Raw genomic sequence first — 24,207 nt, 5'->3', positions numbered from 1 at the left:
ACATGGATGCCATCACAAATACAGCACTGCCAAGAGGAAGTCCGCCGTTGACCAATAACAGAGTTTCCAATAACAACTGCAAGATATTCTGGGCACTGAACTGAAGAGATTTAGGGATATATTCTAAACAAGATGTGCTTTTTGCAGCTACAGAATATGAATTGTATAACATTTGGACAAAAGCTTTTTAAGAAGTCACCAGTAACTTGTATTATAAAGGCAGAATTGGAGGTTTTGCTGGCTCTTCAATGACCTTTACTTCAACAGATAACACTAAGCTCTCCCTATCAAGCCTAGTATCAAAATATGGCTGCAAAAAATAAAGACACAAGTTATCGCTGCACAGTTTGGCATTGCAAAGGTCTCAAGTTTTTGCTGTTGACTGAAACAATATGAAAACATAGCTGGTAATTTTGGAGAAAGACTTCAAGCTTTATAATATTTTTGTATAGCATTTGTCACTGTCAGAGCACAATACAGAAAATCGAGTTCATTTGTTAAGGAAGTAACCCGTTCTTTGAAAAGCTACTCTTTAATGCAAGACAGCATCAGTGACATATTACAAAATCATTTACTAGAACTGGAAAATTACTTTTATAAAGATTATGTCACATTATGTCACAGCTTCTCTTCTGTGACCTTTGCTTGCTGAGAGTTCAGGGCATTAATACAGTTACTTCCCCTGCAGACGCACGATTTCTTAACCTTTTTTTTTTTTTCATTTGAATATGGAAAAAACCCCAAATTTCCATTGCTGCAATTCAATAGTTCTATCAAAGACTGCCCATGCATTTTCACAGGAGTAATTTATTTTATCTTTGACGTAAATACAAATTTGTCATAATTATTTGCTAGGTAAATTTGTAAGCTCTACTATGTGGGAATTATGCCAAAATACAAGCACAAATCAGAGTGCTAAATATTAATTTTGAAAAGATGCTAAGCAGTAGTGAAAACCAGAAGGTTCTAAGCAGCCAAATTAGATGAAACTTGTCATCAAATCATGAAAACAAGATACAGAACAAAATTCCTTACAGAGAAACTGATATACTATATGCCTGAGTCTGATGTTGTTATGTTAAAAGTTGCCTCTGAATAAAACATTAGATACGACAATTTCCAGCAGCATAGATGCCTGTTGCACAAGAATACTGCACTGATGTTTTTTAATACCTTGGAGGTAAAATGTTATGGACTGCTAAGTAATTTTAGTCAACCATACAGCTTCCCACCATTTTTAATTTTAGAATTAACAACGAAGCAACCAATTAGCAACCAAGTTATTTGAGATGCAGGTAAAATAAAAAAAAGACTAATGAGGGTTTAAAACTCTAGATGGCACACTCATACAGTAAAAGACTATAAATCTGAACAGAAATACATAGGTTCACCTATGGTATTTTCTAGGTTTTCCACCTGAAACATAAATAATTTATCTGAAAATACTGTTCCGAGGCCAGTTTGTGCATTACTACTATAAAAGGATCTTCAGTATTTCCCAAGTTAGAATTGGGTGATTTAATATAATACTATGCAGTATTTGCAGTTTTATATTTCAACAGTACTGAATTAAGTTAATTTAACATTCCACATACAATTAATTCTCATGGCATAGCAGCCATCTTGTCACACTATCATACTCCAACCTACTTCATGGATAATGGGAATGAGATTTTACATGTTTCTTAAAGGCACAGTTTCATGCAACAACCAGTTCAGTCGTACACATTTTCAAGCTTTGAACTCACAAGGAAAGTTTTTGTTGCTGCCTTGTTTTTAAGTAGGAGCTCAGCTTTGGTTTATTACATCAAATCCAGGGTCATAAAAAGGGCATTTTAATACACAGCCTTTAACCTACCCATCCATATAGAGTAGGTAGTATAAAATATGAAACTCAAACCAGGTTGGATGGTGGTAACAGTCACAAAAATGACATTGCAATATTTTTATTAGAATTTGTCAAGGGTATGTTGCTGCTGTTATGCAATCTTACTGAAGCCAGAACAAATGAAATGACAGCTGTGCGACCGAATTGCCACAGTACACACCTGGACAACATCCAGAATGATCAGAACTGCAAAATGCATGAATTAGGATGCTTGACTAATTATCTGAGTAAATAAACAAGTATCTAAAGACAAATAAATTATTGATTTACAGTGTGCTATATGCTTCATGCTAATGATGTAAAACCACTTTTATCCTCCAGTAAGTACAAGGCAGTTGAACAAGCTATCTGGTCCTTACAATGCAGTAACACTTGGTTACTGTGGAGAAGCTAATATACCATAGTTTACATCACAGTGAAGGGGTACCCATACCATAGGTACCAAATTAGTACAGACTACCATGCATTCAGATGGTTCTGAAATTCATGATGTGGAACTTATGTACAACAAAGGATACACAGAAGGAACAAAAAAAGTGCACATGCACATACTGACTGGAGAACTGGGGACATGGAAGCCACACAGAAGAACGTCTTTGGCCTTGAGCCAGTATAAGAGCACCTCTGAAGCAAAGTACACAAAAAAGTTTTCTCCATTTCTACAGTACTGGATATCACCCATTAATAAAAATAACATCAGCTTTTTTCTCTAACAAAGTGTATTCATAATCACTCTTTGCTGTATGGTAAACATCTACCAGAAAGTGTACCTCTGTAGCATGCTTTTACTCTTAAATATGCAAATAAGATAAAAATTTCTAACATACATTATTCATCTACATATATAAATCCATCATTTCCATTTTCAAGTCCAATAAATCACTGTATTTTTTTTAATCATTTAACAAGTTTATTTCTACAAATTATGGCTTAAAAGCAGGTACTACAGGTACAAAAATTTGAAGAGACTGATGTGCAGCACATGTCACTGTCTATGTGGATAAGTTATTAATTTCAGTGAGTATTCATCACACTTCTCATAGCAGCAATAAATAGGCATTTTACTTTTCATAAAACATTATTTAGGTAGCACATTAATCAATACAAAATTAACTTTTAACAGCACTAGAGTAACATAACCCAGAGGTCATTACAAGTTGCATGGAATTGAAAAATTTAGTATTGGATCGCTGTGCCAACCTAAGACTGAGTGATTTGCAGGGTCTCCAACATGTCTTCCACTGCCTTCAAAGAGTATTTAGTTTCTTTCTTACTGCGACCTGCAAACTAAACACAACAAAAAAATATTTTTGTCATATATCAGAAATTCTGTGCATAGATCCTGTGCAAATAACAGTTCTAAACATTAAGTACCAAAAATTAACTCTATTTGCTGCTAACTTAAAAGCACAGCCTCTTTATTGTTCCACTAAAACTCAGCATTTTTACTAGAATACAAGCTAATTCACCTCTCGTTTAATAAGTAATGAAAAAATACAACAGAACTTAATTTCACTCATTTGCTCTGAATCTGAATATTCAGCACTAATAAATATTCCACTTTGAAATTTAACCTTCCTGCTGTTCTGTTTGATCTGTAAACTTTAACATCATTTTTATTTCAGACTGGATTTTTTTTATGTGATCCAAGTTAGATTATAATCATAATTTAAATAGTATCAAGACTTGGACCTGTTACCAAAGCTAATCTATTTTTTCTTTTTGTTATAGCAAGACAGAGAAAGTTCTATGTATCAAAATCTGCTATAAGATAATCCAATCATATAATTATATTTTACGGTTCAAAGTAACTGTGAGTAATGACCTTATATTCAATCATAACCTACTATTACAACTTCAATTTCAGAGAGCATTTGAAATAAAGTCTGTCTTGATAACACAGAAAGATACAGCTTAATAAATACTACTTATGGCTTTAGATTCCCTAAAACACATGCAGACAAGTTTGGGAAAGGAAGGGGTAGAAGAGTAGGAGATGCTGATCATCCCACGCTGACCTCAAAAGGGTTTTTCTAACTGTACTGACTCATCAGCCATATCTAACACAGTGGATTTATTGACTAGGTTGATCTTCAGTCAAATGAAACTCTCAACCATTTTTAATACACCTGCATTAAAAAGTTTTGCATTTGGGGCTGGGAGGGGTGGTAAAGAAATTACAGAAGCAGTAACTATAACTTGCTGCTAGTAAAATAGCCTATTCTCTACCAAAACGTTAACATCTAAACACTCAATAAATTTTCAATTTGATGTTTTTTATTTCAAATACCACTGGTGTCTCGCATAGTTAGTTCTTGATTTATAATGTGTCCCCTCTCTCTTGTAATTATCTTAATTTAGCAAACTCTTCATGACCTGTTAAGAAAGATTAAGTCATCAAACCCAGGTAATATCACACCAGCAACAAGCTGCAGGACCTGTTAACCTGCTTTTGACCCCCAGGCTACAATCTAACATTGGGATTCCCAATAAGTACTGAGTTCTTAAAAAAATAGTTTTGGCACAGTAAATGAAAAGCTATTTCAAATTAAATAGTTAAGAGAATGAAATGTTGTTACTGTGACAACACTTCATAGTTAAGAGACATACCGAAAGCACCGTATTTTCATATTTCATACTTATAGATGATGAAGTGATGTGCCATGTTTTGACTCCAGAAGTATGTATAAACCCATTCGTTAAGTTGTGCAGTTTCCATAGTGACATGCCATAGTCAACTTCAGAGGAAAATCAAAAGATTTCTTAACACTCTCCCAGGTGACAGAATTAAATTTTGCTTAGATCTGACTTAATACAATGTCCTCTCTTTGTTCACACTAAACAAGAATAGTCCCAAGCAGATACTTGGGGAGTCCAAATACTTTCTTAAAAACAAGCAAAATAAAAAACAGAACTCAAAATCCTTGACTGAAAAATTGTTTCAAATTCAAAGCATTCAGAGATTTCAATAAAAAGCACAGAAGCTTGAATATACTGTGGTCAAAAAGCACACTTGGCAAGACACAGAAAGCACGCAGAGGCAAGCTTCAAAATAAGAATTTTACTTATTTTACTTCTCTTCAGGGACACTGAAAGCAAAACTGACATAAGACATTAGTTTAAAAAATGTTACTTGCTAATTTCAAGAGTGGTTGCCTTCATGATACTGACATGTACTTTAAGCTGAACAAATAAAACCAAACTCTGCGTCATAACAAACAGAAGTATACTTGGAAATGTAATCACTTCAAATTTGCCCTGACGAACAATTATTTTGTCTATTCTGCCATTACACAGCAATTTGACTGATTGAGCCGGAATCCATTTCTTAAAATCATGATTTAATTTTCTGTTTCCCAAATGGTTTGTAACAAAATCACCTCTCTCCAACCATAAATAATATGTGGATTGCTAACACAGAAGAATTTAGCAGTGTACCCAAGAAGCATGTATCTGGAAAATTACTATGAGTACGATCACATTAAAGATTTTTGTGAGCATTAATCAAACTTGCCTGCCTCTGCTGAAACACTTCTACCAGAGGACATGCTAAACCAATTACCTAATTGAAGAGCACTAGGTAGCCATATTTTGTTTCAATGTTAAAGTAACTGTGACTCACGTCCTCAGTCAGAACAAATACACGTTCTTCACAGGGTCTGCACAGAGAGGATAATCCAGTTTCCCAGTGAAAAGGTAAAACTAAGCTTATACTAATAGTAATAAATTTAAAATAATTGTTTGAATAATGAGTACTTCTCTAACATCTGAAATAAAAGATTAAAATTAAATTTTATTTGGTTTTGTTTTTTTTTTTTTTCACTTGGTCAATTAAATTTAAGTGGTCTAGAGAATAATGACCTTTTTTTTTTCAGAGCATGTGTTAGCAGCCAGGAATTCCAGCTCCATACAGCAGCCTACAAAACCTTTCTGTCTTCCTGCAAAAGTTTACATTTCTCCTGGATTAGGCACAGATGAGAAGTACTGATCAGCACAGAGGGTTACATATTTAACATAAATAAAATTATATTAACCAGATGGAGCATCAAATATCTATGCTTTTCAGAAAATTATTTAATTCAACTATTCTTTATCACCATGATTTCCTATAAAGAAACTAACTGTTGCGCAGTCTAACCAACAGTGGTGAAAGTAAGGTTTTCTTTTTACACCCAAAGACTGTTTTCTTTAAACGACAATAAACTAAAAAGTTCCTCTGATTTTGTACAGGAATGCACAGGAAAAGCAAAAATCAAGTGCCAAAGGAAACTGCCTGAATGAGAGAATAAATTGAAAGAAGGGGACCAGTAAAAACATTTCAAGTAAACTGCATATAAAATTAAAAAATGGAACTATAGCCAGTGTGGAATTTGAAAAAACAAAGGCCATTTTCCAAAACTATTGAGCAAACTGCTGGTAATTCAAGTTCAAATCCAGACTGAAAATGGGGAAAGATCTTACTGCAAGACAATTGCTCAAAAGTAACTTTTTGAATCAGTAACTTCATATTTTAAAGATGCAAATTCATATAATTTGTCTAGGCATTCAAGTCAGGATTCTAAATGCATCTTATTCTCTAGAACACGCCTACTGGAAAAATTGCATTTAACAGTATAAGAAGGTCCAACTAATAAAACAAGTCAATGCCAAACTCGGCAAGCTCATGGCTCTTACTACACTTTACAAAGTGCTCTGAATAATGCAAGGAAAGTGAGGAAGATTTACAGAGATAATATAAGCATCTACCTTAAAACCTGGCTAGACAACCCTCCACTAATGGAGGCATGCTGTAAGGTCTTCCACTGGCACAAGCGACCAAGGTTTCATTCTTAGGTCCAAAATATGACAATTTCCAACTGCTCAACATGCTAAGGGAGCAACAAATCAATACTGACTCACAGGGGAAACTGCCACTTACTACATCACCAAACACATCTGCTGTAGCAGTTCGATGTTGTAAGACTCTGACATACACACTGGAGTGGCCAAACCCTTCTGCAGTCATATAATAAGCTCGGTAGGGTTGGGCTGGGGCAGTCCTGTCCAGCTGTAGTCACTACAACTTCTTGTGGTCCTCCTGTGAAGAGGATGGGAGTGTTCATGCCATTTGCTCGCCAAATCCTAGACTGAGCCCTTACATTTTCTGTATAGCTAATTTCCCCCTATGATTCTAGTCAGATATGGTGTTTGTCACTTTCTGTCCCAAACAGTCAAAAAGAGCAGCTGAAGTATGCAACATATCACAAAAGTATGAAGTCACAAAGAAGTTATGACATGTGTTTTAAATATATGTTAGTTGTGTTAACATGATCTGTTCTGGTAAGCATCAACCAAAAATGCTTAATGTAGGCTCCGAAAGAGCTTCACAAAAACAGTGGAACTGCACTTTCCAGTAAAAAAAAACCCCACCAACCAAAACAAAAGAAAAAGCTCCATACACCCAGAAACCCCCACAACACCACTGCCACTCCCAACACAATAGTTTGTTACAGCTATTGTGATGTTAACAGAAAGCTATGTGGAAGGGAAGAAAAAAAAAAAAAGGAAACAAAAGGCATGATTATCTGGCTGTGAGTCAAGAAACTACCAACTGTCATAATTAAACTTTCATTAGATTTAAAACCAGGAGGTGCCTATTTTTAGGTCTTAATCTTGGTATGCCACCATTCCACAGCCAACACTGGTTTTATATTTCCATCCTGATGCACCCTGAAAGGGGCTGTTTCCCAGAAGTGCTAACAGGTCTCTACTGGTGCTTTGAACTGGAAACTTCAGTCGAAATATTCACTTAAAACATGTGTTCAAAACCCCATTAATCTAAGCAGTTCATTTTATTAAGATGTAAAACATGGAATAACAGTTTTCACTCAAAATTCACACATCTTTTAAAACCTGTTTTATTCTATCAATAGTGAATCCACTGTGTCTTTGTTCTTCAAGGGGGGGAGGTTTAGTTTTGGGGGTTTTTTGAGGTTTTTTGTTTTGTTTTTTGTTTTTTTTTTTTTAAATCCTGCAATATTTGGGTTTTCCATCAATACTGTGCTTATAAGAATGTCAGACATACTGAAGTCAAAAGAAGTCCTGCTTATTTATGGGAAATTAGACAAAGTTGGTAATTCATACTCACCTTACTGTAATGAACAGGTAAATGGCTTATTAATGAAAAGCAGGGAGTCATTTAAACAGCAAAACAGAAACATAAACTTTAGGCACAGAAGTATAAAATGCTTAATTATGTCCTCAGGGATACAATATTCTTCACTGCAAAGTACAGTCAGAAGCTACAGGGCCAATCGGGGCAAATGGAAAATACTTCAAAGTTGTAATACATCAAAAACACATCAGCCACAAGAAGCTGCACTCTTGGCAGTGAATTGACATACAGTGTATTAAGAAAACTGAACTGGCCATAAAAGAAAATCCTAATTTAATTCCATAATAGATGGAGCTGCCCAAAAGGCCATTTGGTAGTATTAACTGTGAAACAGTAGCAGCAAGGATAAATTAAATATTGGGTTCTGATACTGAAATATTACAGAGAGAAAGGAGCATTACGTATATATAAAGTCTTTGCATTTAATACCAACATTTTTGCTCAGAAAAAGTTCTGGGGACAACTGGACAGCATGACATTGATGTTCAGGACTACTTAAACTTTGATTGGTAGATCATTAAAAATAGCTGCAAGGGAGTCAAATAGACATACTATTTTTGGGATGCACAGACAGCAGAACCTATGATCTAAAACCCGCTTTCATTCACAGTTACAGAAAAAAATAGAGGCTTATAATACAAAAGCAAACATAGTTCTTTATGTATAACTTTTCAAATAGCTGAAAAGACTCCTAAGACTTCAGCAAGCTTTGATTGTGGCCTACAAAGTCTACATTTTATCAATTCAATAGGCATTTTTCTATCAAACTATGCAAAACCGACTTCAGTCACAATTACTAAGGTAATTATCAGGAACATCATCAAATATGGTTTTGAAATGTCAGAATAAACTGAACAAAATTTTCTAGTAAAATAGAAGTAGATGACCAAGTCACTCCAAGAATTAAAACATACCAACTTTTATTAAAATACTTTGCTGTAGAAGTGAGTCTTGGAGGTCAACATTACACTCATGTACATTCAGTTAATGTTAGTAGGAAAAATCAGTTTAAAGCTATTAAGTAAATAATACTAAATAATAACTCTAAAATATCAACCTTATATTAATTAAGGTTTCCAGGAAATCAAACAGAAGTAGAATGCAAAAAATCCAAGCAAATTATGCTGATTTACACATCATATCTAACCTCTTGAACAGCAGTTAATAAAAGTGCAGAAAAGAACTACACAGCATGTTAAGAGTATCACAAAGCAATAATGTACTAACCTGGTATGCTCTATTTATTTGGTTAGCTGCCCAGCTGGCATACTTCATATTATCTTTTTTCATTTTTGCACTTGCTTTTGGATTGGAAGCAATATGGCTGGCAGACTAGGAATAAAAAAAATAAAAACAGTGCAACTAAAAAAATATATGTGCATGAAATAAACTGAAAGCATTCAGTACCTTTGCATTCAGAGCCCCATGCACAATGATAGCGGAAAAAAAGAAAAAATAAGAACAGTTACTAGTAAACAGCACCCAATTAAGAATTAGTTAAACTTTTTAAACCATTGTTCGTTCTAACTGAAGCTAAACTAGATTTCAGTTCAGTTGTGTATCAAGTTAGGGACCAAACCTGGACATGATCAGCTAATCCAGTTTGCTTTTCCTGAAGTAAGAGTTATGAATCAGTTTTCCCCATTAAAGTTGTTACCAGAGACAATATAAAATATATCACTTTTGTGTCCAAACTGCCATTAAAAACATGACATTTTTCCCTGTGGCATCAGAAAACACATTTTAAAAGCAGGTAAGACTCTATACATAAACTATGCCCACCTTCACCTGAAAAAATAAAAAAAGATTACTTAAAAACTGAACAAATCTCAGACTTTTCCCCTTATATAAATAAATCCACTTTGCAAGGAATCATTGCCATTCCTTCCCAGAACATCTTTCTGAGTGCAAAAGTACTTGAATGCAAAGAACCACAGAACCCTACTCTTACCAATCAATGAGGAACCTCCAGAGGAGATTTTAAAAAGAAGCATGGAAGCAAATGTCTGCAAGAATACTACATTTCAAACTCAAAGAACGTTCCCTTACAGCTACTTCCCTGAAACTACCTCCAGAAATGGGAGAGGAGTGGGATTGTCAAAGAAGCAGCCTCCACAAACTTGGGAACGCATTCTCTGAAGCCGTGCCTGCATTAATTGAATTTGTGATCTAGTACAGGGTCAGGGTCCTAAGACAAGGCATCATTCTCTCTAGTTTCCTGAACTCGATGAAGTACTGTCCAGTTTCCTGGGCAGATATGGCTGAAAGCCTTTGTGGAGAATTTACCAGGGTTATGGACATTCTTCAGAGGACTACAAACACTGGACATGTCTGTCAAGCATAATAGTAGCAGTCACAGCAAAACCAGATCCTAAAGCCTGGAAACAGCATTACGAAGAAATTAGGAGCCCAAGGGTAGATACAGAAGCAGTGATGGCAAGCTGTGCTTGCAAAAACCAACCAGTGAAATGTGACAACAGCCAGCTGAGCAAAACTAAAGAAATGAAACAGAGTGTACACGCGTGTTTTGCAGTAATGAACGTGCATTATGCAAATCAGGGTTTATGAGTATGACTTTCAGGCACTGCCAAAACAAAAAGTTCTCAAATGCTTGGGTCATATTAGCTCAAGTTTGCCATCATAGATAACAGGCTCTAAGTCTACTTTACAGACTGAAAATAACAGGCAGGCCTTAAGATCTGATGGAGGACAAGCCAAGATTGGCCATAATAAACTCCCAGGACTATTCTAGAATCAAAGCAGAAGACTATATATGCACACACCTTAAAAATCAGTTTAGGCCAATAAACAGATTTGCTACAAAACTTACTCCTAAAAAGCTCAATGACATAAGGAACAGCAAGGAGACAGTCTTTTCTCCTTCCTGAATGTACAATCCTCAACCCAAGAATCTGTGCAGATGGGCTAAGAAGATTAGGTCCAAGTCTCTTTGAGTCTTAAAGGTGATGCCTAACAAGTCCTTTAAAGAAAGCTCCTGTTGCTTGGTATTTATAGGAAGCCTCAAAGTTATCTGCCTGATGTGTCTCTGTAAACTGCTCCCCTCCCAAGAGACAAAAGGGTGGCCTAGAATTTTTTTAAAAAATAATATATGGAACCTTTCTGGTTTTGTCCCTAAAAAAGGTCTTTTAAAAGATCTGAGATCTAAAGGAAGACCTTCAATAGAGGCCTCAGTATCTCTGGAGAAACTGAAGAACTGGTGACAGTACATGCTACCTGTAGTTACTGTAGTAATGGCCACACTCAAGCCAACAATGCTGTGCAAGCTAAAGACTCATTTTGAAACTGAAAGTGGAAAGCTGTATTTAGAAATTGAAAAAATTTTAGAAATTTGTACTTAGAAATTGAAAAAACTGAAAAGAAGAAAAACCAGGCTGATTAAAAAAAGGAAAGCAAAGCAGCCATCATACTGTGCTGGTACTCTTCAGCAGTTCACCATCCTGTAGAGAGGAGTTAGACTTTAAATCCTTTTTCAAGAAGTTACCTTCATGTGCAAATAGTTATAGTTCTTTGGAAAACATGGGCAAGACTTAAAGGTTAAAAGCACTTCAAGTAAGGAGTACTTGCATAAAATTGTCCATACTCAGTATTTCAAAGTGTTAATACTCTGAGCTGTTAAGTTAAACCAAAAGGAAGAAAAAAAAAACCCAGCAAATGGTAAATGCATCAAAACATATCAATGCATCATTACATGCATAAAAATCATATTTGAAATGATAACATGGAAAATATATGATCATGCTTACCATGTAAAGTCCAAACAAAGCTCTCATATTTCTGTTGTTAAGCTTCAGTGCTTGTGCAAAATACTTTCTTGATAGCTCAAGGTTTTCAAGCCCCCCTTGAGTGTATTTAACCTGTAAAAATTATAAGCTCCTGAAACTTGTGCGTGTCATCCATACCTCAGGCATTCACTCTTGAAGCAAAGATATTATGAAACTCCACTTCAGGTTTGTTTCACATGATATTTCAAATCAGGTGAGCCCTACCAAAGGCCAAATACTGGCTTGGGAGAAATCTGAGCTCTTTTCAATACACAAATTTTAAAATATTTAATTATAGGAGAAAAAAGCACCAGCATTAATTTAATTAATTTATTGCTACAAGAATAAAAAGTGATTATTTTGCACCTATACATGCTTACAACCTTGGAATAGTCTCTTATGAAAAGTAACATAAACTAAATCTAAAGGTAAATTCTGACTGCTATAAATCCATACTATACATTCCTTCAGCACAGCATTAAACCAGTACAAAAACCACAATGCCTTTCATTATCTATTCAACTGCAAAACAGCACTCAAAGTTTAGAAGATTAGTCCATTGTTCTTCTATTCATTTTGCCTGTTGACAGATCAACAAAATGAGGGATAAATACTAGAAGACATGCTTCACAGTCTTTCTATCAGAAAGTTATTTAGAATTTCAGGTTTTACTGTTAACCCAATTTTATCCACATTAACAAAACAAATTAAAACCACTCTAAGCAGTTAACAGTAAAATTTAGGAGAAAAAAAAAATCTGAAAAAAGAGCGCAAATGGCTAAAAACCTTGAGCTAAAACTTCTAAGGGCCCTCTCTCCGCCCAGTGCTCTTTCAGGCAAAACTTCCTATGTGGATTCCAAGATCTGGCTCCACAATAACAGGCAGTATATCATAACCTCCTAGGCAGCATTGTTGTGGAAAAGCTTAACTTCTCATGCATTTAATTTGAAAAGTGCATAAACACTTCAACAAGAATACCTCATTTAAAACGAATTTTTATATTCAATAACTCCTGCCCTTATTCTTATATTTAGCTCAGTCACACTCAGTAAGAAAACACAGTTTTCTTAACATGTTAAGTTCTACGAGATGTTAACATTCTCTGTGTACTCTGTTAAATCTCCTAGGGAAAAATTAAAGAAAACATTTTTATTCCATTTTCACCACTTCAGTAACATAAAAACAGAGTATGTATTCAAACATAATTGATTATTCTGAAAATACTTACTTCAGCATATTGCTGACAATATAAGTGGTTGTGTGGATTAGTCATCATAAGCTCCTCTAAGCAGAAGGCTGCCTTTGCATAGCTGAGGAATATGAAAAACACTGACAAAATGAAACGGAGTATACAGTTCTTTGCTTCAGCTTCTTTACAGCACAATAAAAAAAGTCTTACTTTCCCCCCATAACTTCATGATACACAATTAATAAAAATGTTTTATTTTTAAATGATGACTGAAACCTCAAGATACTAATTTCACATTATAGATAGCGAAAAACATACAAAATTTAACAGTCTAGGTATATATGGAACAGCTCAGAGGAAGCATTTAATACACAAATTTCTTATTAGTAAGTACCATTTCTTATTAACAAGAGTGATGAGTAGAAATAGGCATTAGGTACTGTAAGACATTTAACTCTGACTATAGTTTATTTTTTTCTACAAGAAAATTCAGCTACCTGCAGATTCACAAACCAAGCTATGTACCAGAGCGCTTAACACTGCCTGTTAACTTTACCTGCTCACAGTCAACCACAGAAGTGAGATCAAAAAACCATACTAAGAACAGTTCTAAAAATCAAACAGTTCAAATCTATATATGAAAACAGCATCATACCAGTCCAAATGAACAACAACTTATCATTGCGAAAGAAAAGGCTAGTACTTGTTCTTTAAATGAAAGCTTTCAGAATTACGGTCAAGCTCAAAATGGAGGTTTATTTAATTATAAAAATCTAAGCTTCATAATCTTTCAACTAATAGGGTTTCCTGCAGAATTTGCATCTTCTACAGATATGTGATAGCACTGTTGCACAGTGTATACATGATAGGATTCCAAAATTCAGAGATGCAATGCTTATAATGACAGTGTGGGTAGGTATTTAGTATCAGAGTAAAAGGTCTTTAGCAATTATGAGACAATATTAAACCATATAATCTGTAAAACCTTATTTCTTAAAATGAACATTTTGTGGTTTTCTCCTGTGCACATAGTGATAGTCAACTATGTTTTTCAAATATTAATTTGGAGATAAAAGGACAGCCACCTCATTCTCCAAAAGCAGAAGCCAGAGTCCTCATAATGGAACACAGCATAGAACTGAGGACTGTAAACCTTGTACATCTAAGTGTGTTTATGAACAATGGTAACAGCATGGTGATTTCACAAGTGAGACTAAATTTGTGACACTGATAAAACAAATGAGCTGAAGAATTGTTTCCCTTTTTAAAAAGTAACTTTTAGTTGCTTTTTAGCCAAGATTCCAGTATTTCCCCATTTAATCATCAAAATAATCATAATAATGATGCTCATAAAAGTACAGTGAGCACATTCAATTTTTTCAGTGAACTGGAGAAAGTTCTACATATTATTTTTTATTGAAATTACAGACCAGGACAAACACAAGCAAAAGCCATTTCTTTCTCAGGTTTTATTACACAATTTTGTAATAAAGATTATAGAAAAAAAAAACAAAAATAGTAATGGAATACGTATGTTTGCACCACTCTATCATTCACTTCTGTACCGACAGATTTGACAAGCTTAAATACCTTTCTAACAACTTTTTTTAAAAAAATAGCTGTTTTCTCGGAAAAGTGGCTGGTGAATTTCCCAAAACAAACGGAAATCTGGACATCAAAATTCTAGGTTATTCCTTCAGTCAGCATTTGAAAGAGTTTAATAATTACTTTCTTTGAGAATGGGGTGGAAGGAGAAGTGATAGGGGAACAATTTTTTCATCACAGTGAGAACGGCTATTTCTTCCTTGAGAATTTGATTCTTTTACTACTCTCTAGAAAGGAAGGAAAGAAACAATGTGATATAATTCAGGCTGGGCTGAAGAACTAAAGAAGGGGGAAAAAAAGATACGCCTTTGGGTGGAGGTTAGAATTAATGCTGTGATATTAGAAAACTTGCACTAAGGCTTTGAGCTAATCCTCTCACACTGGGATTTCCTCCTGTCACTACAGCAATAAAAAAAAGCTAACAAAAACATTAAATATCCAATAAGCAAGTTACTACAACATTGAGCATTCTTGATTGCACTGGGTTTTGTACCCAGGCGACCAGATGCCTCTAACTCTGGATCCCTGTTTTGTTTCTTTTTTTTTAAAAGGTTACTAGAAGTTCTTGTAGAGGTAGGCTAAAAGAAAATGTGAATATCAGTTGCTGTGATCAACTGATTTTAGAAGTAAAGAATTTAAAATCTATAACTAGTAAAAACATCACTTGAATGAAAAATTATGGGAAATAAGTGCTGTTCCCTGCTATACTCAAACCACTTCTTTTAAAGTATCAAATTTTAAAAAATGACTGAAACATCGAGGTAATTAAGTAAGCAGTTTCTGTTTTAAAATCAAATGCCTTCTTAAAGTATTTGGTAGTCAAATGAATGGGTTGGTAATTATTTCCTGTTGATGCTTGTTATGTTGGAAATGAGACAGCATACTTTCTAATGCTAGTCCTTCAAAAAAAAAATCACTGAGGTCTTTGACTTTCACAGAGTAGGTTTCAATTTAACAGTTTTTATGTGGACTTAGCAAACAACTTACTCATGTTCATTGATGTAAAGTTCTGCAAGTTCATGCCAAGCTTCTTGGTCTCCAACAAATCTGTATAGAGAAGACAAGAGAGGAAAAAAAGAAAAAAAAGAAAGAATGTGCAAGGGATTCTGTAAATGACCAGCATGGAAGCAAAAGCGTAAATCAAATGCAAATTCCATTTTAATTAAAAAGATTTATCAGAATAGCAAAACACAATTCGTATTCTTGTAAGACACTCACTGTTCCAGATATTCATTCAGCTCTCGGATGGCCTCGAGATTTTTCCCCTGGGCTTTTCGAATGGCAATCTTACGCTTTCTTGCTGCCTATGGTTTGACATTAATAAAGGATTAGGGTCTCATAATTCCCTGGGTTTTTGTAAAGAAAGCAATTTGACTGTGCAAATTATTGTCTCAATACCAGTGGAATTCCACTGCAGAGCAACTGCTAGGTTGAAGTTTATAAACATACCCTATGACATCCCACTGAGAGATTGAAAACCTCTTCTTACAATCACATTATGTATGCTTTTCTTTGGAGGCACAAACTGTATGCATTATTTCATTCAAATAAATGACTGTCCAGATTCTGATAATTACAAAACAGCAGGGGATGCTAATCTGCAGCCATTCCAAAGACTCCTACCTTGTCATTCACAAGATCCATGACTATAGAGGAGAAGCAGTGACTGAGTCTTAGAGAATCCCACAGATGTATCTGGGTTGCCACTGTATAAATATGGCTTTCAGCCATTTTTAAAGATTCTTGTTGGAGTGCTGACCACCATCTTTAACTCATGTTGAATACACACCAATTTCATAAACAAGTTTCTCATCATTCTTGGAGCACAAATTAGGCTCTTCAATGTAAAGGGAATACAAAATAGCCATTTCAAAGGCAAAACTGAGCAGTACTTCAATATGTGGGTGGAAAATGTATTTCTACATAAACAATATAAAAACAAGTTAGAAGAATTACACTGTATTAAAATTTTGAACGCCACAGAAGTTGTTACAGACCACCAGGAGGAAAAGATACACATAATTTTAATAGTTGATTATTCTGTACTTCAATCCAATATTCCAGTTTCTGAAGTATATTGGTTATAGTTCTCTAAAACCAGTTTTCAGACCTCTAGGAGCTGTGAATCAAGATGCACTTGAGATGTAATTCAAAACAATGGACAGCAGTCTGACAGTTTGAAGAAAACAGCACTACACCTCAGCCAGCCTGAAAGTCATCAGATCGGGAATCTGACAGAATGAAAGTAAAACCAAATTCCAGCGTAACATGCCTCAAAGAACAAACGCCACCAGCCTCCTGCCTTGCCTATAACCCCTGTTCTCCTGGGTGATCACAACCGCTGTAGTCAGACAGAAGAAGACAGATGGTCTGGTGTGCGTGATGTGTCTGCACGTGCACACACAATTATATGCCATTTCTCCATGAGAAAATATTGATGAAAAAAACCCCAACACAACACACTTTTCCGGTAACGAAGTCCCACTGCTAACTGCCTTCATAGCTCTCAACCCATTTTATATCTTATAAAGAGGTTATACAGTTGGGTATCACCTTATGGAAGCCTTGACAACATGGGAAAGGACAATTCTTTAACAAAACCTTAAACCATTTTAATCTTTAAGATGGCTCTGAAATTAGTTTCTTCATGATGTACCTTCCTAAGATCAGTCACATGTACCTGAAAGAGTTCTTCTATTTTTACACTATTCTGAACATCACTATTCTCTTTATTTCTTATCCTTTGATCATCATTTGCATAAATTAATTGCTTCCAGAAGAAGAGGCAAGTATAGCATTTAAGTAAATTAGTTCAAGTTACCAAAACAGCACAGCCAGAAATTATTTTAACACTAACTGTAGGTTTATTGTTTCATTTGAGTTTATCCCCTTCACCTCCCCTACAAACATATATATGATGAAAATTCAGTGAAAATGATTCAAGTGAAGAAAAAACATTTCACTCTTCTGCTTAAACGCAAGGCACAGGCAGCAAGAAAATTCATCAGACCGATCAGGAGACAAATTAGGACACAGGTAGCATGGTGGGTTTACACACAGTCATTTTGTTTTCCACTGCTTCTTTCTCAAACTGCAACCTGTGAAATTACATTCATCATTCCACTTTTACTGGGACACATTTGGCTAAAAGCCATAACTGACTGAAAATTTTAACTGATGACCACATTTACAACTATAATACACTGCTTATTTTATTTTTTTAAATATAGTTTTTTATAGAGTTTTTAAAATAAAGATAACAGTGTACTTAAACATTCTAATATGTAAAAAGAATAATCCCACATGCTTATCATATTGGTACTATCACTAAACAAAAAACCAACTAAAATAAAAAAACCCAAGAACAACAAAACCATTGTTCTCTATCATGTTTTATGAAGTAGTCTCAAAGCATTTTGTAAAGCAGGTCAGCTTCCTTGCTATGGGAACACCAGGGCAGTGTTAAACACACTACCCAAGGCTGATATTATACACAGCTCAGTGATCTGCCCACCGAGCACGAAACATGAAAGAAAGGGAAGTGGGGATAACAGTGTGCACAGCCAAAGGAGCGTATCATGCAATTACAGCTTACGAAGACAGAAGATTTTTGCAAGTAACAGACTATCTTCTTTAAAATGTAGCTTCTGGATTAAGAACTGTTATTTTCAAAATCTAAAGAAAAACAATCAAGAGACTAATCAAAACTAAACTGCTTGAGAGCTGAAATAATCTGTTTAATGTATAAAATCAGTCAATGCATCTGACAATTTAATTTGCAAGGGCAAACAGGAACAGTGTACATAAGCCACCCTCCTTTTTTGTATCTAAAGCAACTCCTTCAATCACATGCAAGTCAGTCCTCCAAAAGTCTGGAAACAGATTTTCACCACGGCTGCTTTATTTCTTAACCACAGCACTCCCAAGTAACGTGAACTACTGGAATCTCAAGACATTAATTTATGAAAAGTTACAACTACTTCTAGTCACAAATATAAATTGATGTTCACCTATAACAAGGACGTCATGTAACGCAATCAAATAATAAGGATAAAAGTATTAGACATAATTAACGTTCTGATGGTAGCACTTAGGAGTAAAATGAATTACATATACATTTTATGGAATTTATCTGTTTCTAAATTGCACCAAATCCCACAACATTTCTCCTAAATTACACTGTTTCTTATTTGAGGGAAGAAAGTATTTAAAACTTCCTTTTTTATCCACCTTCCTTATCACAAAAAATAAAGCAGCATCTGGGCCTGAAATCTGCACTCTCTTCACCCTCAAATAAGTCTTCAAAAATGCTGGGATAAGTTTATTTACAGCGAACTCTCAGTTTACAAAACAGAGGCTTAGCCACTCAAAACAACACTGACATTCAGAGGACGAACAAAATGTTGTACAGTAGCAGAGAATTTTTGAAAGTCTCTTTAAAACCACTGGAAAGAAGTCAGTGAGGATGTAGTGGGTTTTTAAAGCAATTACTAGCATTTTTCCATCACATAAATAAAATAACACAAATATTCTGAATACATTGCCAAGAGACATACATGTGGGTGTTCGGTAGATCTGAAGTATACAGATCTGCGATTCCTGGGAGTAATAAGAGTGGCTAAAAAATAAAGACATGTAAATGCACTACTATTGCTGTTATCTGTATTCACAGACTACTCTCCCATCTGACTTTCTAGTTCTGTGAATCATAGTCTATAAGGTGTTTTATTTAAATAAAAACTGAAATTCAATGTCTCCAGTAGTCAATGCTTTAAGAAAAACATGTATGAAAAGGCCTGCACTAAAACCAAGACATGGGCCATTTTGTGTGCTGTAAACTTCTTATTCTGATTTGTACTGCCCATGAGCCCCTATCTAGCTCCCCTGTATCAGCTTCCTCCTCAGTGAGCTGGGGCTTGCACTCAGTATGCTTACTGAGCATCTTGAGAAAAGTGGCATAACTAAGAACATTTTACACACATAGCATCAATTTTTTTTCCCATCAAATTAAACAAAATATTTCACTGCACAGAACCACTGCCAACACTAATAACCACTTTACCAGACAAAAAAAATAGTTATTTGATAAGGAAAGCCAGACTCCCACCAACTCTACAGAAGCTTTAGCTAGCAGTTATTTCATATATTCAATTTATTACCTGCCTTAGTATCAGCTGATATTAGAAAATCAGGCAATTTCATATGTTTTATTATGTTTCAGGCCTTTTTTTAAGTAAAAATCTCACATTTCAAAAAATAAACTCATTTTTAGGAGACCTATCGCAAGATACCAAAAAACCTGCAAAATGCAGAGTACAAATATTTCAGTCATTAATTTCAAGTCCACTAAGAATATTCAAGATAAACTTATTTTTAACTACAAGATTTGAGATTATTTTGAAATCTACGAAGCATACTAATATTTTAAAGATAAAGATAAAAAATAACATTCAAGAGTTACATTTCAGTTCTTCACATCACAACAGTAAGATTTTTAAGAACAAGCCTGATACGAAAATGAACTCAATCTCCTTCTTCCTTTCACCTTAAATGAAAAGGAACAGATAAAACTTTCAGTGCTGCAACAAGATCTGCAGTGTTTGACCACGCAGAACCTATGACACAGAATTCCCCCTATCAATTTTCCAGAGTTTAAGACAAAACACTAGAATGGTTATTGGCTGATTCTGTAAACCCAGCATTCTTAATCAGAAGATAGATGCCATCTTAAAGAAACATTTATACTGTAATCAGTATCATATGGACTAAGGTACTTCAGTATGTCACGTATTTATTAAATAGTGAACCTTTCTAAGCTATTTCTTTTAAAGACTAAACTAATAATCCCCAATCTGGCACAAGAATTAATCCTCCATTTGCCATGATTCTTTTTAATTAGCATTAAGTAGACTCAAAGTGAAGTGAGGAGTTAAACCTTTATCAGCTTCTGCATTTGATTAGTAAAACGTACCAAGAGAGAGTCTAAGATTGCTCTAAATTTCATGGTTGAAAAGAAAGTATTAGTAGGAGAATTCTCTGGGACTGACACCTCTAAGAAAGGAACAATTTCATACCTGTATAACTGCTGCAGCGTTAAACAAATTATACTTTACATCTTAAAAAGAAATTCTTCAATTTTAAAGTTTTTTTTTTTTAATCAAGGACTTAACATGTCAGAAAATGTGCATTTGGTCTAAGAGTTTGATACATTAAAATAATTTCCTTCAAACTGCAATATGCAAATCAAAGCAAAAGTGTAAACAACTACAACAAAGATAAAGGGAAGGAATTACACAGACATCAAAAAATGCCACATAATCTGAATACAACCACAATAACAAATGTACTTTTACCAGACTTAGAGATTTTTCAAAGTTAACCATGGAAGACAGTTAAATCAGGCCAAATCTTCCAAATGAATCTCTGCAGGCACAGAGCTGCTGAGTTGAAGCTGCTCCTTTAGGGATAATGTCAAAGCATAAGTAGCAATGGTGAACATAACTTTTTACAGGATTCTAGGGGGAATCCAATAAACAACAGCCCATAAAGTCTAACACCAGCACACAGCAAATTAGTAGAAGCTATGAAGGCTAAAGAGCTAAAGCCTGGAATTGGAAAACATGAAAAATGTTATATACCAAAGAAGAGTAAAAATAGTTTACACAGAGGAATGTGTGTGAAGAACTGGAGTTCTTCAAAGGAGTCATAAGAGTGTGGATGAATAAAGATCCATTTAAAAGTTAACTTCAACTTCAAAAATAAATTCAACAAGACCTCTCACTCTGAAGCCAAAAGCTCTGAAAGAACCTAAGCTGTCACAGTGGAAGGTCTTCACATGGATAAACAAATTAGTCAAAAGATATAAAGTAGAGAAGAGTTCTTGTCTACCAATGAATTTTCTGCACTGCGAATCCCAGAGTCGCCTGTACTAAAAACTACTGCTCATCATCTTCGTAAGTGATCTAACAAGGAAATTAACAGTGATGTCCTGAAGTTAATTGATGATCACGCGTTATGTAAGTATAAAGAACAAAAGTCAACTGCAAAGAACAGCATTCACAACAGTGAATGTCAGCATGATAAAACAGCCCCTGAAATTTAATCTAGATTAAGGATTGCATATAGGGTAAAACAATGCTAATTTAACATACACAGAAAAGCTCTCTGAATTTGCCCAATTAGGAAGGAGATGCTGGAGTTGCAATAAACAGTTCTACAAAATATCAGTTCAATATACAGAAGAGGTCTTAAAAAACAAACAAAAAACCCACCTCAAAAACCAAAACCCACAATACTGTGATACTGGAATCATCAGAAAAGAATACAGAACAGAACACATCAGTGGCATCATTTTACCTTTGCGTAATTCCAAAATGCTCTTGCATTTTTAATACTGACTGCAATTCTGTCCTCTCTTTCCTCATCCAAATATAGAAAAAAACCAAAAAGGACACTCAGAACTGCAGCAGGGTTTCAGGGCACAGAATGGCAACAAGAACTGCTGGACAGATTAGGACTTCTCAGTTTAGAGGGAAGAAAAATTCAAAAGATCCCTAAAATCATGAGCATGAATAAAGTGAACAGAGAACAACTGTTGACCATAACAGACAAATTAAGGGTATCAAATAAAATTGTTAAGAGTAAAGGATTAGGAAAAAAAAAGAAGAGGGGAGATTTGCCTGATCCATGAGTAAATTATGAAATTTCATTTCTGAATGATGTTCAGAATGACACATACACACTAAACTTAAACAAGGTCAAAAAGCAGTTAAAAAAAAAAAAATCAATGCAGAAATTTCATGAAGAGCTATTAAAAACAGAGTTACCACTTCTGGCACAGGAAAACTGTAACATGAAGATGAACAGAAACTGGCAGAAGAGATCAGAGCATACTGTGATTGCCCCGTTCTTATACACTTCACTCCGTATCTGCTATTGGTCACTGTCAGAAACAGGACAAGTAAAATGGACTTTTGGCACGACTCCAGTATAGCTGTTCTTATGTTCTCAAATACTTAATTTCAAGGGACAAAATTTCCACCAATATTTAAAAGTGCTATGCTTACAAAAGTAAAACATGGGGAAAATGGTGGAATGCACTCTGCTCTCTCACTTCACTGATCATGACTGGACATGAAGCAAAAAAAGCCTCGCAAAGGTAAATGATGCTCTAACTGTCAAAAGAAGAAAACATTTCTTTAGGATCCACGTAATGCATACCCAGCTTAATCATCACTCCTCTTTGGGGAGTATTCGAAGTAGCGGCTGTAGCTCTTCACACCTCTTATCAACTCCACCCTGCATCAGACACAATGCCAAACTAACTTTTTCCATTCCCTTTAAAACTACCACTACACATATTTAAATTTAGGACTAGTTGTGCTAGAAATGTATTTAATGAAACATACAAACACATCACCTCAGAAAATTCCCCCTATTAGTAGATACTTAATTTGGTGAACAATTTTCTTTTTTGCAACTTAAAGCATCCTGTAGATAAATGTACAAAGCTGTAAGAACTTCACAGGAGGTCTCTGTTCAAAATGAATGCACAACTACTGAAGGAGTTTTAAAGAATTATTACTGTTAAGATGACAAATAGATATCCAATGCTCATATTCTCACAGTTATTCTCATCTTATTTAGCAGAGACAAGGAACCAGGTTAAAAAAAGTTACCTATACAGTCAAGACAGTAGCAATGCACAATGATAGAAAGGGATGTTAGGAAGAATGAACTCAGATATTCATGCTATATAATTGCTGCCTATTCACATGATACTAAGTACTAAGATTTTGCTCTGAATCTTTCTAGTATCTGGATTCCATGTCTTCAACCACCTCCTGTGCCTCTTCTGAAACATGTCCAGCTTGGCTAGAAAAAGAATCTCGAAATAGTATAGGAAAGTATAACTTCATGTGACCATATGCATACACTTCTTCCTGTCCACTCCTGTGAACAACAGAGCTGTTAGTGAAGTATTTTACGAACCCTAAAAGACAACAGCTTCACCCAGAACACTATCTTGTTCTGAAAATTCTAATTTTTAATTCTTCATTCACACAATTATATTACTAGACCCATGAAGTTAATGAGATTATCCACATGCCCTAAGCTAAGCAAGAACAGTGTCTTGCTGGATTAAAAGCTTAGTTGAAAAAGTGGCAAGAAAAACAGCACAAGAATTATCCCAATAAAGACCTCAGATTTTCTGTGGATTAGAATTAAGGCAGAACTTTGTGCCTTATCTCACTTTCCCCTAGTGTTGACCAAGTGCTCTGCAATCTTCTTGATGGTTGAGTTGAAGAATCAGGAGAAACTGCAGATGCACTAGAATGACAGTGGAGTTAGACACCAACCTAAGTGTTGAACACATGAACAAAATTTCTTTTCTCATCATGAATCTTCTCTGCACTCCTGGACAGGCCACCTTGAGAAGGGCCCAACTGACAAAAATCTTTACCAATATAATTAAAATAGATGGGCCTACATTCCAATTGCTCCCCAAAAGCTGAATCTTTGCCAGGGTAAAATAATGCAAAGAGGCATTCAATTTAATCTGATACAGACACATACACATAATTTAAAA

General features: G+C 35.0%; 1 protein-coding gene across 2 annotated transcripts in view; it reads right to left on the bottom strand.

Annotated features, from left to right (window-relative positions):
- Positions 1-788: 788 nt before the first annotated feature.
- EMC2 (ER membrane protein complex subunit 2) overlaps positions 789-24,207 on the bottom strand; it is a 46,188-nt gene continuing 22,769 nt past the window's right edge. The window contains exons 6-11 of one of the 2 annotated variants that reach the window (XM_074886569.1): positions 15,837-15,922; positions 15,606-15,665; positions 13,053-13,134; positions 11,807-11,917; positions 9,270-9,374; positions 789-3,175 (exon numbers count right to left, since the gene is read on the bottom strand). In XM_074886569.1, coding sequence (XP_074742670.1) covers positions 3,089-3,175; positions 9,270-9,374; positions 11,807-11,917; positions 13,053-13,134; positions 15,606-15,665; positions 15,837-15,922 — 531 coding nt within the window. In that variant the 3' untranslated portion in view covers positions 789-3,088. The remainder of the gene's footprint in view (positions 3,176-9,269; positions 9,375-11,806; positions 11,918-13,052; positions 13,135-15,605; positions 15,666-15,836; positions 15,923-24,207) is intronic. The other variant, XM_074886578.1, reaches the window with a different exon arrangement.

Source organism: Strix uralensis, chromosome 1 (genome assembly GCF_047716275.1).
Source record: "Strix uralensis isolate ZFMK-TIS-50842 chromosome 1, bStrUra1, whole genome shotgun sequence".
In the NCBI taxonomy this organism is placed as follows: domain Eukaryota; kingdom Metazoa; phylum Chordata; class Aves; order Strigiformes; family Strigidae; genus Strix; species Strix uralensis.
Note: the sequence above shows the minus strand (reverse complement) of the source record. Positions and strands in the feature narration are given on the sequence as shown.